Source organism: Rana temporaria, chromosome 5 (genome assembly GCF_905171775.1).
Source record: "Rana temporaria chromosome 5, aRanTem1.1, whole genome shotgun sequence".
Lineage (NCBI taxonomy): Eukaryota > Metazoa > Chordata > Amphibia > Anura > Ranidae > Rana > Rana temporaria.
The window spans coordinates 32,574,691-32,590,744 of NC_053493.1; the positions used below are offsets into that span (position 1 = coordinate 32,574,691).

Genomic DNA, 16,054 nt, shown 5'->3' on the forward strand with positions numbered 1-16,054 from the left:
TTTACAAACAAATTGGATATTTCAGGTTTGTATGCAATAAAATAAATTTTAGTGTATTATTTCCTAAAAATTCATGTGTGATAAATGGCAGAGAAAATGTCTTGTGACATAAAATATTGCAACAGGCACCATTTCCTTCCCCAGGGGCAACTGCTGGGGTCCTAAGCAACTTTCTAGTAAAAAAAAAAAATTCTGATTTCAACAGGAGTGTGAAAAGTAAAAAAAAAAAAAAAAAAAAAAAAACACACCCTGGAGAGCATGTGCCTGGTATTGGTTTCCCTGAACAGTAGCAAGGGGCGAGGGACATGTCCCTACAGGATTTAAGGTCTGCTCTAACACTCATTGATTGATAAGATTATATACTGTAAAATGCTCACTTTCCGTGCCAAAGACAAGATGACGAAACGCGTTAGGGCGTGGCCACACGACTTTCCACCATTTTCATGATTGCGGGAAATTGTGATTGGAGGAGGATCCCATGTGTGGTGACGGAATTGAAGGATTCTATCTTTCTCAACCATCCGTATGGGGATTTATATTATATGATCTACCCCGGGATATGAACATTTACCAGGATTGACACACATTGAACTGTTTTTTAAGCATGCAGTGTGTATAGCACTGGAGGAGCACTGCTAATGCTAAAATGATCAAATGTGATTTTAGACATATGATGTAGAATAAAATATATATTCCCCAAGCAGTCATTTTCTTGAAGATCTGTATATATTTGGTATTAAAAAAAAAAACACTTCTCCAGCTAGGAACTCTTACCACATATTCTGTGCTGCCGTTTATAATGTACATCCAAGCTGATCGCTCTCCCTTCGCTTCTTTTATACTACAAGAATTCATTATTGATTGAAAAGGACAGCAACTGGGATTCGGCTGTATGGGCAGGCATCGGGGAATACACATTAAGCTGCCTGATGAGATTTCCTGCTAGCGTCTGTCAGAATCAGAACATAGAAGTGCCTATGCTGGCAATATTGCAGCTCAGGGAAAACTCTGGGGTTTCAATTAATTCCTTGGTTTAGGAAATAGGAAATCAATGCTCTAATTACTTATGCAAAGTCTTGGATATTATATTTCAATAGACATTGAGTATTTACAGTAAAAGTGTCACTCCAGCCATTTTTAACAATTGGCATAGAGTGGGGAAGGGTTAGAACCTTTATTAGGTTTTTAATTACAATGTTAAAGGGGTTGTAAACCTTTGTGCTTTTTCACCTTAAAGCGGGAGTTCACCCATAATTTTTTTTTTACCCTTAGATTGATGCTCATTTTGTCTAGGGGAATCGGGTTGTTGTTTTAAAATCCGAGCAGTACTTACCGTTGTAGAGGGCGATCTTCTCCGCCACTTTCGGGTATGGGTCTTCGGGAGCGGGCGTTCCTTCTTGATTGACAGTCTTCCGACAGTCGCATCCATCGCGTCACGAGTAGCCGAACGTCGGTGCGGCTCTATACTGCGCCTGCGCACCGACGTTCGGAAAATCGTGACGCGATGGATGCAACCATCGGAAGCCTGTCGGAAGACTGTCAATCAAAATAGGAACGCCCAGTCCCGCAGCCCATACCCGGAAGCGGTGGAGAAGATCGCTCTCTACAACGGTAAGTACAGCTTCGATTTTAAAACAACTAGCCGATTCCCCTAGACAAAATGAGCATCCATCTAAGGGTAAAAAGTGGTATTTCCGGGTGAACCTCCACTTTAATGTAGAGCTGGGCGATTTTCCCCTAAAAAAAATTGGATTTTTTAATAAAAAACTCGATTTACGATTCAAATCTTTTTTTTTTTTTTTTGATGGACACGGTGCCGGTCCTGAGGAGCTGCGGGCAGGAGTTTTTAGGCGAGGCCGCGGCGTCTGGCCTCGCTGACTAGGCCGAAACTACAGCCTTGCCAAAAAACTCCTGCCCGCAGCTCCTCTGGACCGGCGCGGTGTCAGCGTTGGTCCTGGGGAAACAAAAATCTGAATTGTTTTTTTTTTTGAAAATATGAATCGATGATCTACCAACTCGATTTATAAATCAAATCAATTTTTTTTTCAGCCTTACCTTACTGCATCCTATGCATTAAGGTGAAAAAAAAAAACTTGCAGTCACCGGCCCCTCCAAGCCCTCGTTTTACTTACCTGAGCCCCGAATTTCCGAGGGCACGTTCCCGCGTAGTTCTCCCAATGCCTGATCGGCTCTTGATTGGATATATTGATAGCAGCGCAGCTATTGGCTCCAGCTGCTGTCAATCAAATCAAATGACACGGCCGCTAGGGGCGGAGCCGAGTCATACAATCGGCGGCTATGGACGCCATGTGTAAGACACAGGAGCGCGCCCGCAAGGCAACCCCCTTGGGAGAGCGCTTCCCAGAGGGGGCTTGCTCTTGCAGGGAGGAGCTGCGAGAGCCCCGTGGGTCCCCAGACGTGGACAATCGGGGCCACTCCGTGCAAAACGAACTGCACAGTGGAGGTAAGTATGATATGCTAGTAATTTAAAATAAATTATAAATCGAAGCTTTAGGGTCACTTTAATATTCCAATGACACAACAGGCAATATGGGGAATTTCATCATTGAGACAGCACAGTGGCTAATGCTAGGTACACTCTAAGTTTTTGTTCGTCCCAGCAGGCTAAATTGTCTGCAGAGCAGCGCCGCGTGTGTTAAACATTAAGGAGAGAGAGAAGGGAGCTGTCATTAGCACGGTCTGATGTCGGGGTGGGCAGGACCCAGCTATCCAACACCAGCCAATGGGATGATGTCTGGGTGGACCGCTACATGTATGTGGCCCCGCCCCTTTCTTTAACGGCCCGATCATTGGCTGGATAGCTGCTGGGGCTCGCCCACCCCAGGTCCCGCCCACCTCTGACATCACGCCGAATCTGAGCTCCTCTCCCTCTCTCCATACAGTTTCACATGGTGCTGCAGAGAGCAGTTTCACACAGCTACATTATCGGCTGTGAAACCTGCTAGTGCCAACCTGCCAGTGCCTTCCAGTGCCACCTGCCAGTGCTATCCAGTGCCACCTGCCAGTGCCATCCAGTGCCATATGCCAGTGCCATCCAGTGCCATATGCCAGTGCCATCCAGTGCCACATGCCAGTGCCATCTGCCAGTGCCACATGCCAATGCCATCCAGTGCCACCTGCCAATACCATCAAGTGCCACCTGCCAATACCATCAAGTGCCACCTGCCAATACCATCAAGTGCCACCTGCCAATACCATCAAGTGCCACCTGCCAATACCATCAAGTGCCACCTGCCAATACCATCAAGTGCCACCTGCCAATACCATCAAGTGCCACCTGCTAGTTCCAATTAATGCCACCTGCTAGTTCCAATTAATGCCACCTGCTAGTTCCAATTAATGCCACCTGCCAACTAGTGCCACCTGCCACCCAGTTCCACCTGTCAGTGCCATCCAGTGCCACCTGCCAATGCCATCGTCATGCAGTGCCACCTGTCAGTGCCAATTAGTGCCACCTGCCAGTGCCAATTAGTGCCACCTGCCAATCAGTACAAACCAGTGCCACCTGCCAGTGCAAACTATTGCTATCCAGTGCCACCTGCCAGTGCCAATTAGTGCCACCTGCCAGTGCCAATCAGTGCCACCTGCCAGTACCACGTGCCAGTGACATCTGCCAGTGCCATCCAGTGCCACCTGCCAGTGTCAATTAGTGGCACCTGACAATCAGTGCCAACCAGTATCACTTGCCAGTGCCACCTGTTAGTGCCTGCCAGTGCCACCTGCCAATCAGTGCCATCTGCTATTGCCATCTTCCAGTGTCAATTAGTTCCATCCAGTGCAACCTGCCAGTGCCAATTAGTGCCACCTGCCAGTGTCACCTGTAAGTGCCACGAGCCGGTGACACTTGCCAAAAAAAAAAAAATTGGCCTAAAATATCGGCCGCAAAAATCGGCATTATATATCGGCCATCGGCCGCCCCGATTTCTAAATATCGCATCGGCCAGAGAAAAACCCATATCGGTCGACCTCTAATTGACAGCACTATACAAGTACCTGTAATAAATAAATACACAAATGAGGATACAGGAAGCAATACCACCTGATTCTAATTCTAACTCACTTCTATCCAAAACAACAAAAAGCAAAATGAAAGGCAGATATAAAAGACCCAAATAAATACAATTATTTGTTTGTTTAAACAGACTGAATGCTGCAGAAGCAGGGAGGTCCTCAGGTACAGCTTCCTCTCCAGCAAGCAGCACCAAACTTCACCCAAATCTCTTGAGATTAGCAGTCAGAGACAGCAGTGTCATAGCTGATCTCATACTGCAGATATACGGCTATGGGGCTGGAGGCACAGGGGTGCCAGGGCACAGGAAGTACACACCTTTTCCTCTCACTCTCTCTCTTTTTTTTTTATTATTGGGAATTCAAAGCAAAAAAGGGTATTGCTTAGACACAATTAATGTTTTTAATGGTATAGCAAATCTTCAGTTTTTGAGTTTATGGTCCCTTTTACAGGGTGCCATATAAAAGCAGGTCCACCACATTCTACTGCAAGGACATATTCAAGGTCTCTGCTGTCTATTTAAAAAAAATGGTTAGGATTAGAGAAATGCTAAAAGCAATAAGGTATGGAAAGAATTAATGGCTCTCGGGTTAAGATTTCTTTTTTTCATTATTAACACAACAAACCAATAACAGATAACCAATAATGTAAGATACAGTAAAGAAATAGAACATTTCTGACAGTTCCATTTATCTATGCATTAGTAACTGTCTAATGTAAAATAAATGGGCTACATTCTTGAAAGTAGCAATTCACTGTAAAAAAATAAAAATAAAAATACAGATAGTTAAAGCAAGGCTCTTTGGCAAATTATGCAAATATCCTCCCAAAAGGAAAAAAAGAGTTCTGGGTAAATGATAGTTTTACATGGCAAACAGTTTAAAGCGGAGTTCCGCCCAAAAGTGGAACTTCCGCTTAATCCACTCCTCGCCCCCTTACATGCCACATTTGGCATGGAATTTTTTTTTTGGGGGGGGGGGGAGTGGGGGGCTTCAGAAGGAGTGGGACTTCCTGTCCCACTTCCTCCTTCCGCCCAGGGACCGCTAAGGCGATACGTCATATCGTCTTTTAGCGGCCCCTCCCTGTAGGCGATCGCCTGGGACACGTGACAGGTCCCAGGCGATCACCTGTCCAATCAGGTAGCGCAGCGCCGCTCACACATGCGCAGTGAGTGCCTGGCCGTGAAGCCGAAAGCTGTCACGGCCGGGTGCCCAGTTAGGATGGAGGCGCCGGCGGAGAGGGGGGGGGGGGAGAGGAGCGGAGCTCCGTGCGTCGCTGGACAGTGGAGCAGGTAAGTATATGTTTATTAAAAGCCAGCAGCTATGCTTTTTGTAGCTGGTGACTTTTAATAAACATCAAAAAAGGCTGGAACTCCCCTTTAAGTAAAAAACATGGCCACTGAAAGATTCTGAGAACCAGGACACCTGGCTATGGGCATCACTATTTTCAGTATTGGGCTGAACCAATGGACGACAGACAAAAAAAAGACAACAAACACGTTCTCCTCGGCTTGCTCTCCACCACCTTGTGCTCTAAGCCTCGCTTTGGATTCATCTTCTCTGCGTGCTTGATTTCACGCTCGCAAGTTTCGTCTATTGGTTCCTATTGGATGGTGTTCCGGTTGTCTCGTGGCCCCTTCTCCACCTACGGCTTGCTAGCCTTGCTGCCATCAACCACCGGGGATTTGGTCAGTGGTGACGGTCGAGGTTTTACATCTCCTCCTGGTCCCATACAAGCTGGGTCTCCACCTCCCCCTCTCTGATTCCGTCAATCACATATGGTTGCATGAGGGTTTCACCATTAAGGATGAGCTCTGGCGTGTTCGCATAGAACACGTGCAGAGCCCGCCAGGAAGTGTGCACGGCGCTGTGCTAATCACAGCCAGGCAGACATTGTCCCGATGCTCGGCTGCTGGGATCGTGAAATGTCTCCCTGGCTGGTATTAGCGCAGCGCCGTGCACACTTCCTGGCGGGGTCTGCACGTGTTCTATGCGAACACGCCAGATCTCTTCCTTATTCACCATCCCAGAAATCCCTCAACAAGCCAGACCACCCCTGGCCGCCTCCATAAGGTACCATCACAGTAGGGAGCAAGTTGTTTGTCATCCATGCGAGGAGATTTTTACAGTTTTTAATTTATGATATGTAACAATAAATCTACATATGGTTTATCCCATGGGTTTCCTAAAAACCACACAAGACTGTCCCGACTAGCGCTTTTTTGTGGTTGTCCTGGACTGCTGGCAGGTGCTACACCCACCAACCATGACAGGGCGTATAACTCCAGGCTGCGGCGGCTGCGACATGTGTACACCCCTGGCCACAGCAAAGGGGATGCGCTTGGGGCCATGGTGAAAACTATGGGGTATTACCATCCTAAACTGCAAATGGAAACTTTACTATTCTGAGCCCCCTTAAAAGGCTGCTTTTCACACTGATGTGCTGCGGTTTACCTGCCCAGCGGGAGCCGCATAGTGCATCTGCGCTTTGCCATAGACTTCTATTATATTCAGTAGGTGAGGTGCACTTTCTGAAAGCGCACCGAAACACCTGCATTTAGGAGTTTTGGTGCGCTTTCAGAAAGTGCACCAAAACCGCAGGTAATAACAGAAGTCGATGGCTAAGCGTAGCAAACCTGCAGGAAAGCTGCAAGTACAATGCATTGCACCTTTGGTGTGGCTAAACTGCAGCCCATCAGTGTGAAAGCTGCCCTATACAATATTATGCCCGGTGTATTGCGTCACATTGACCTGAAGATCTCTTCTTTTCTGCTGCTGGCACCACTCTGGAGACTGCTAGTCGGGATAAGAGGTGGAGTGCAGTTCTTATTACTCTGCATGGGACAGGAGCCAACACTACAGAGGAGGCATTGACTTATGCGGTTCTTGCTCCCCACTACAACTCCAACTTTACAAGTAGTCCCTCTGCATTGCACTCTAATGTTCTGGGATGGTGGGTCAGCAAGCCCCGATCGCGATCTACCAGTCACCTGTCCACGATCTACTAGTAAATCACGATCTTCAGGTTTCTGACCCCCGGTGTAGAACATAGGGTGACTGAGTGTACAAGAGTGAATATTTGGAAAGAATGGCATTCTGCGTAGCCAGACATAGGGAAACAAAAACAGAAAAACATTGACGTATGAATGGGGGGGCTTAGTTCTGCTTGAAGCACCCCAGATGTGACAAAATACATGTAGGGAGACTTTAGACAATGAATACAAATTCTCCTCTCCCCGCCTGTACTTTATACTCAGGGAAATGATTTCTGACGCACTAAACACAAGGGAGCCACTAACAAGCCCTAAAGTGATACTATGGGTTTCAGGTTTACAAAAAAAAAAAAACAACAAACATGTCATACTTACCTCCACTGTGCAGCTAGTTTTGCACAGAGTGGCCCCGAACGCCGTTTTCTGGGGTCCCTTAGCGGCTCTCTCAGCTCCTCCCCGCTTCAGATAACCCCCTATGGGAAGCGCTCTGCCAAGGGGGTTACCTTGCAGGCACGCTTCCGAGTCCTGCATTCGGCGTCCATAGCCGAGTGCAGGACTCGGCTCCACCCCCTGGCACCGCGTCATTGGATCTGATTGACAGCAGCGGGAGCCAATGGCTGCACTGCTATCAATCTATCCAATGAAGAGCCGAGAACCCTGGGCAAAGATCCAGCGCATTCTCAACGCGGGACTTTCCAGGGCTCAGGTAAGTAAAACGAGGGGCTGCGGGGCCGGTAAATGTCAGATGTTTTTTCCCCTTAATGTATAGGATGCATTAAGGTGAAAAAACATAAACCTTTACAACCCCTTTTAACCACTTCCGGACCGCCGCATGTACATTTACGTCGGCAGAATGGCACGGACAGGCACATTGGCGTAGATGTGGGTCGGGGGTCCGATCGGGACCCCCCCCGGTACATGCGGCGGTTCCCGTGGCTTCAGGAGCGATCCGGGACAAAGGCGCGGCTATTCGTTTCTAGCCGCCCCCTCGCGATCGCTCCCCGGAGCTGAAGAACGGGGAGAGCCATATGTAAACACGGCTTCCCCGTTCTTCACTGTGGCGGCTGCATCGATCGAGGCATCCCTTTTATAGGGAGACTCGGTTGATGACGTCAGACCTACAGCCACATCCCCCTACAGTTGTAAACACACACTAGGTGAACACTAACTCCTACAGCGCCCCCTGTGGTTAACTCCCAAACTGCAACTGTCATTTTCACAATAAACAATGCAATTTAAATGAATTTTTTGCTGTGAAAATGACAATTGTCCCAAAAATGTGTCAAAATTGTCCGAAGTGTCCGCCATAATGTCGCAGTCACGAAAAAAATTGCTGATCGCCGCCATTAGTAGTAAAAAAAAAAAAAAAATAATAATAATAAAACTATCCCCAATTTTGTAAACGCTATAAATTTTGCGCAAACCAATCGATAAACGCTTATTGCGATTTTTTTTTTATACCAAAAATAGGTAGAAGAATACGTATCGGCCTAAACTGAGGAAAAAAAAAATTGTATATATGTTTTTGGGGGATATTTATTATAGCAAAAAATATTGCATTTTTTTCAAAATTGTCGCTCTATTTTTGTTTATAGCGCAAAAAATAAAAACCGCAGAGGTGATCAAATACCACCAAAAGAAAGCTCTATTTGTGGGGGAAAAAGGACGCCAATTTTGTTTGGGAGCCACGTCGCACGACCGCGGCTGTTAAAGCGACGCAGTGCCGAATTGTAAAAAACCCTTGGGTCATTTAGCAGCATATTGGTCCGGTCCTTAAGTGGTTAATGTTCTAGTTCAGAAAAGACTGTAAGAAAATGGCATCTGTAAGTCTTTTATAATAATGTGGGTACAAGTTCCTTTTACCTGCCTTGAAATTGAGAAATGTGTCTTTTCCAGACCTGCTGTGTGGCCTACTGCTTTGTATTAGCTGTGACTTTGCACTAAACATCCATTGTGGCCAAAAATTGAACTTATGTTCTGGCTTGTCACACAAACTGCACATCACCAGGACTCACCTGTGATAGTTCTTAAAATAGTTGACACTTTGCTTCCTTATGGATTCCTGTAAGACTTCTGACTTGCTGCCACAAAACTCTTCTCCCACCTGCATTAGTCTTCGAAAAAAAAAAAAGGAAAAAAATAAAATAAAAATGAAAGTCTCATATTAAGTACTGTAAAGTCCTATACAAATGACATTTTTTTAAGGGGCGCAAGATACGGCGATTCACGAACATACTTACGCCCGTCGCAGTAATCTACGCCGTTTACGTAAGGCGTATGTCCGGCGTAAATTTAAACCACCATATAGGAGGCGCAACCCATACAAAGGTATGGACGTCGAAACAGCCGTCGTATTTTACATCGTTTACGCAAGTCGTACGTGAATGGGGCTGGGCGTAGGTTACATTCACGTCGTAGGCATTGAGCCGTCGTATCTTAGGGAGTATATGCGGCGTGATTCTGAGCATGCGCCGTTCGTTCGGCCCTTCATTTACATGGGGTCACGCTTCATTTTAATAGATCACGCCCGCTACCTTCCTACTTTGAATTAGGCAGGCTTACGCCGGCCAATTTACGTTACGCCGGCGCACGTTTGGGAGCGAGTGCTTTGTGAATACTGGGCTAGATTCACAGAGAGATACGACGATGTATCTCCTGATACGCCGTTGTATCTCTGACTTAGGCCGGTCGTATCTATGCGCCTGATTCATAGAATCAGTTACGCATAGATATGCCTAAGATCCGACAGGTGTAACTGTGTTACACCATCGGATCTTACCTGCAATTTAAAAATGGTGCGGGGGGCGTTCTTGCTGATTTACGCTGAGAAATATGTAAATCAGCGAGATACGCCAATTCACGAACGTACGCGGGCCCAACGCAGTGTTGTTACAACGTTTCCGTAGTGGTTTTCCCGGCATATACTTACCCCTGTTTCTATGAGGCGCAGCCAATATTAAGTATAGCCGTCGTTCCCGCGTCGATTTTTGTTTTTTTAACGCCGTTTGCGTACGCCGATTCAGAAACCCGCGCGTCGCAAGTTACGCTCACGCCGAAACCACTGACGTCCTAGCGACATCAGTGGGAGCAATGCACGCCGGGAAATTTCACGGACGGCGCATGCTCATTTAAATCGGTGCGGGGACGCACCTGATTTAAATAGTACACTCCCCCTAGCCGCGGAATTTGAATTCCGCCGGGGGTTTTACGATCCGCCGCCGCAAGTTTGGAGGTAAGTGGTTTGTGAATTACCCACTTGCCTCTCAAACTTGCGGCAGCGGATCTTAAATCACATAGATCACGCGAATCTAAAGATCCGCTGATCTATGTGAATCTCGCCCACTGTTTTTGCCTCACTGATTTACTTTGGCGTAGCGCATATGAGATGTGCTACGCTGGTCTAAAGATGCGCCGCTCTACGTGAATCCGGCTATTATTATATCGAAAATAACAAAATATTTTTTTTTTACCTTAATATCTACCATAAATCACATTGCTATTTGCCTAGCGTACTTGTTTGTAGCCTAAATACTGACATTTGCACTTAAAAATGTAATTTAGTAACTTTTGTAAAATGCCAGTAAAAACGTGGCTGCGCCAGTAAATTTCAATCTGGTAGGCATCCCAATACTTTTGAACATATATAGCTGGATTCAGGTAGGAGAGCCTAACGTTAGGCAGGCGTAGCGTATTGCATTTACGCTACGCCACAGTAAGTTAGAGAGGCAAGAGCTGTATTCACAAAGCACTTGCGTCCTAAGTTACGGCGGCGTAGCGTAAATGTGCCGGCCTAAGCGCGCCTAATTCAAATTGTGAAGAAGTGGGCGTGTTTTATGCTAATGAATCATGACCCGACGTGATTGACGTTTTTTACGAACGGCGCATGCGCCGTCCGTGGACATATCCCAGTGCGCATGCTCCAAATTACGCCGCAAAGACTTATTGGTTTCGACGTGAACGTAAATTACGCCCAGCACCATTCACGGACGACTTACGCAAACGACGTAAACATTTTAAAATTTGACGCGGGTCCGACGTCCATACTTAACATTGGCTGCGCCATCTTTTTGGTGGAATATCTTTAGGCCTGAAAACGGCTTACGTGAACGGCGTATCTTTACAGCGACGGCCGGGCGTACGTTCGTGAATAGGCGTATCTCGCTGATTTACTTATTCTAGGCGTAAATCAGCGTACACGCCCCTAGCGGCCAGGAGGAGACTTACGCCGGTCGTATCTTAGCAACATTTAAGCGCATCTCAGTTTGAGCATACGCTTAATGTTACGACGGCGCGGATTCGGAGTTATGACGGCGTATGTACTGAGATTCAGGAATAACATTCCTGAATCTGGCTACTAGTGTATGAACCAAGCAGACTTCGAACATGTGCTTGTTATCTGGTACCTGCGGTGACCTAGCTAGCAATATCTATCTGGTCAAAGAATGGGATGCGTTATTGCTATGCCCGATGACGTCGTGTGAGTGGGCCCTCAAGGACTTGGTCACTCACCTGCTAATTATATCCAGGACCACAATGAAGTCATCATATTTGAAGTTGGACATATCCGTTCCAAGAAGGTACGTTTTCACTTTCAGCTGAACATCCTTGAAAGTAGAGTGTAAATGTTTGTTAATACAATGTAGCAGTGCAGACAACGGTCTGAGGCAATGTGCTTGGCATGACCAATATGTTTGTTTTCTTCATTGTAGGAACAGCATTTCTTTGACATTCTGTCTCTTTCTATCGCACAGATACGGCCTCGCTGATGTCAACCTCAGACAATGCTATATAGCAAGTAAAAAATAAAAATAAAAGCCATATTACGCTGTCCACCTCCCAGGCATTCACTGGAGAAAAGAATAGTTGAAATCGTGGCAGAAAAATAACATAATGTAAGAAAAAGACGTGTATGAAAACAACAAGGAGAGCTTCTGAACATGACGTACAAATGGACTTGTAATGCTTTTTCCTAAATTTTATCCAAAAAAGACAAATAGACAAACGTAATATTTCATATTTGCTTTGTCACAGTGTAAACGTTCATTGTGATGGAGAAATATCTAGGTGTGCTGAAAGAGCATAGACTTAAAGGGTATCTAAACCCAAGAAAAAAAATGTAATATATCTTGCAGATAACTGGTTCTAATGCCGCGTACACTCGATCGTTTTTCGGCATGAAAAAAACTGACGTTTTTAAAAACGTTGTCATTTAAAATGATCGCGTGTGGGCTTCGCATCGTTTTTCGACCAAAAAGTCGAACATGCTGCATTTTTTCACGTCGTTTTTTAAAGTGTTGCTTTTTGTGTTGTTAAAAATGATCGTGTGTGGGCAAAAACGACGTTTTAAACCCGCGCATGCCCAGAAGCGAGTTATGAGACGGGAGCGATCGTTCTGGAAAAACTACCGTTCATAATGGAGTAAGCACATTCATCACGCTGTAACAGACAAAAAAGTGCGAATCGTCTTTTACTAACACGGAATCAGCTAAAAGCAGCCCAAAGGCGAATAGAACTTCCCCTTCAGAGTGCCGTCGTACGTCACCGCGCTTTGTTCATCATTTTTCAAAAACGATGATGTGTGGGCAACATAGTTTTTAATGATGAAGTTGGAAAAACTTTGTTTTTTGGACATGCTGAAAAACAACGTTTCATGCCGAAAAACGATTGTGTGTACGCAACATTAGATGAAGTGAAACACTTTTTTTCTTTTCTTTTTTCAGGTTTATTTTTGACTATTTGGTGATCCTGTCAAGAACACATTTCCTGTCCTAAGGAACAAAACGTACTCACCCTACGTATCAGGACAAGAGAAAAAAAAGATAGGACTACAGCACTCTCCCTCTACACTTCGACAATGCTGCTGCAAAGTGGTAGTTTAGTGTTATAACCTTTCACCGCCACAATATCCAGATAAGAAACTTTGCAGAGTTTAACAAAAAATGATCTGTTGTAGAAAACTGTACATAGTGAGTCACAATGCCAAGCACATTGAAAATTGATTTTGGGTTTACCAACACATTAAAGTGAATCTGATGCCATTAGCTGCGTAGGCAAAACACAAATGCAATTCAAGTTTTATTACAAACTTTGTTATATTGACATATTCTGTTATAATTTCTGGGTATTACATACTATATAGCCAAAGGTTTGTTGACACTTGACACCCTGATGCCCCATCCCCCTCCCCTTTTGCCACTATAACAGCCTCCACTCTTCTGGGAAGGCTTTCCACAAGATTTCGGAGCGTCTATGGGAATTTGTGCTCATTTGACCAGAAGAGCATTTTTGAGGTCTAGTATTGATGTTAGATGAAAAAACGTTGCTTACAATAGATGTCCTAACTCATCCCAAAGGTGTTCAGTAGGGTTGAGGTTTAGGGTTCTGTCCAGGCCACTAAAGTTCCCCCACACCAAAGTGGCCAAGCCTTATATTTATGGAGATTTGTGTGCATGGATACAGTCATACAGGAAAAGAAAAGGGCCTTCCCCAAACGGTTAGCATAAGGTTGGAAGCACATAGTTATGTAAAAAAAAAAAAAAAAAAAACTTTGGATGTTTATGAAAACCGCACCCATCACTGGAAACACCTGCACCGAATAGTCCACAAACTTTAGGCCTTAAAGCGAACCTTCAGGTAAACCTGTCCCATATGTAGCCAACACTAGTGTTTTTTATAAGCTCATAAAAAGCAAGGAAAAAAAAAGCTGGATTAAAGATCCGATAATGCTTCTAGTAGCATTAGAGGAGGAGGAGAAGGTGGAAGGAGAAAGGAGAAAGGAGAAAGGAGAGAGAGGAGAGAGGAGAAGAAGAAAGAGAAGAAGAAGAGGGAAGAAGAAGAAGAAGAAGGAAGAAGAAGAAGAAGAAGGAAGAAGAGGGAAGAAGAAGAAAAAGAAGGAAGAAGAGGGAAGAAGAAGAAGAAGAAGAAGAAGAAGAAGAAGGAAGAAGAGGGAAGAAGAAGAAGGAAGAAGAGGGAAGAAGAAGAAGAAGAAGAAGAAGAAGGAAGAAGAGGGAAGAAGAGGGAAGAAGAGGGAAGAAGAAGAAGGAAGAAGAAGAAGAGGGAAGAAGAAGAAGAGGGAAGAAGAAGAAGAAGAAGAGGGAAGAAGAAGAAGAAGAAGAGGGAAGAAGAAGAAGAAGAAGAGGGAAGAAGAAGAGGGAAGAAGAAGAAGAGGAAAGAAGAAGAAGAGGAAAGAAGAAGAGGAGGAAAGAAGAAGAGGAGGAAAGAAGAAGAAGAGGAAAGAAGAAGAAGAGGAAAGAAGAAGAGGGAAGAAGAAGAAGAGGAAAGAAGAAGAGGAAGCCCTAAGACCCATTGAAATTAATGGGCACCGCGGCTATACCACTGCTGCATTGGCGCTTTGTGGGTGGTTTTAACCCTTTTTCGGCCGCTAACGGGGGTTAAGAAGAAATCGACAGTAAAGCCCCGCTAAAAATAGCGGCGCTTTACCGCCGACTATTAGGGCCTTCCTTCACTTTCCACAGAGTCATCTTCTGCTCTGAAAGCGGACTGCCAAAAAAGTGACTGCTACTGGGACTCTTAACACTGGGTAAAACCCAGGACTAATGGACTATATAGTTTATTATTTATAAGGACTTTCTCCCCCGTCCCCTTCGGTTCACGTCCTGTAAAATCGACCCTTGCTCTGGCAACAATGCCCCTAGCGCTCTCCTACCACCCTCTTCCTCTATATTTATGTCTGCATAAAACATGATACCATTAAAATTCCTAAAATGCCTGGTGTCAAAATATACACAAAGTTCCCATATATTATGTCTTTTCCATCTACCTACTGGTACTTTACAACCTCTGATACAAGTCAGGCAGACTTTACCTGGCAGAACGCACCGATGGTTGAACAGTTAGATGTTTGCAATGACTGTTAAGCATTCCACGGATAAACTCAGCTTCTTTAGGCAATATGTCAGTCATTTCTACAATTACACAGCTGCGTGTTTGAACAGCAATTAATCACAAAGCCAATTTTATTTAACAAATCATACAAATTAATGAACAACTTACTTATTATTGAGCGAGTGCCTGCTGTATGTTTTCCTTGAACGTTTCATGAATTTTTATGTCATCGTATTTTATGTGGAATTGTACATAAAAGTGATGTTTTAGAACAGGGGTCTTAAACTGGCGGCCCTCAAGCTGTTGCGGAACTACAAGTCCCATCATGCCTCTGCCTGTAGGGGTCATGCTTGTAATGGTCAGCCTTGCAATGCCTCATGGGACTTGTAGTTCTGCCACAGCTGGAGGGCTGCTGGCTTGAGACCCCTGTTTTAGAATGTACATATACTGAACGCTTTGTGTGTGACATACTAGTACCTCAAAAATCCCCTAGTTTTGTAAGTTTATTTAATCTGTAACTCCCTATTGTATAGCTGTGTGCAAGAGTCCTAAATTGTAATGTATCCTGGACAAATGCCTCCGATTGGACACTAAATGCCTATAAGTAAATAAAAAAATAAAAAAGACAAATACATTTAAACAAAAACAACCTGCCATATGCGCGTTAATCCATGTTCTAGCTTCTTTTTAACGTAGCTTCGATCAAAGTTATTTTCTTCATTTGCAGAGATACTATCTGTAAGAAAAATAAGATGAACATTAAACATAAAAAGAAAAAGTGCTGGGAAATTTGATCTGAAGAACCGTAAAAGATAGAAAGAGGTTTGCCCAAGTTATTAGACTACACCGTTTGTAGATCCCATCCCGAATACATATAGTAAAGAAGATTTTCCTCAAAGTGGGATTTTAACCACTTCAGCCCCAGACCATTTTGCTGGTCAATGACCGGGCCCACTTTTTGCTATTCGTCACTGCGTCACTTTAACTGACATTTACGCGGTCCTGCGACGTGGCTCCAAAACAAAATTGGCGTCCTTTTTTTCCCCCCACAAAAAAAAAAAAAGCTTTCTTTTGGTGGTATTTGATCACCTCTGCAGTTTTTATTTTTTGCGCTATAAACAAAAATAGAGCGACAATTTTGAAAAAAAAAAATGAATATTTTTACCTTTTGCCATAATAAATATCCC

The 16,054-nt window shown here is 44.7% G+C and overlaps 1 protein-coding gene across 1 annotated transcript in view; it reads right to left on the minus strand.

Annotated features, from left to right (window-relative positions):
• Positions 1-16,054, minus strand: part of VPS50 (VPS50 subunit of EARP/GARPII complex) — a 302,084-nt gene that overhangs the window by 62,745 nt on the left and 223,285 nt on the right. Inside the window, exons 14-16 of the mRNA XM_040352336.1 lie at positions 15,518-15,603; positions 11,532-11,626; positions 9,038-9,136 (exon numbers count right to left, since the gene is read on the minus strand). Coding sequence (XP_040208270.1) covers positions 9,038-9,136; positions 11,532-11,626; positions 15,518-15,603 — 280 coding nt within the window. The remainder of the gene's footprint in view (positions 1-9,037; positions 9,137-11,531; positions 11,627-15,517; positions 15,604-16,054) is intronic.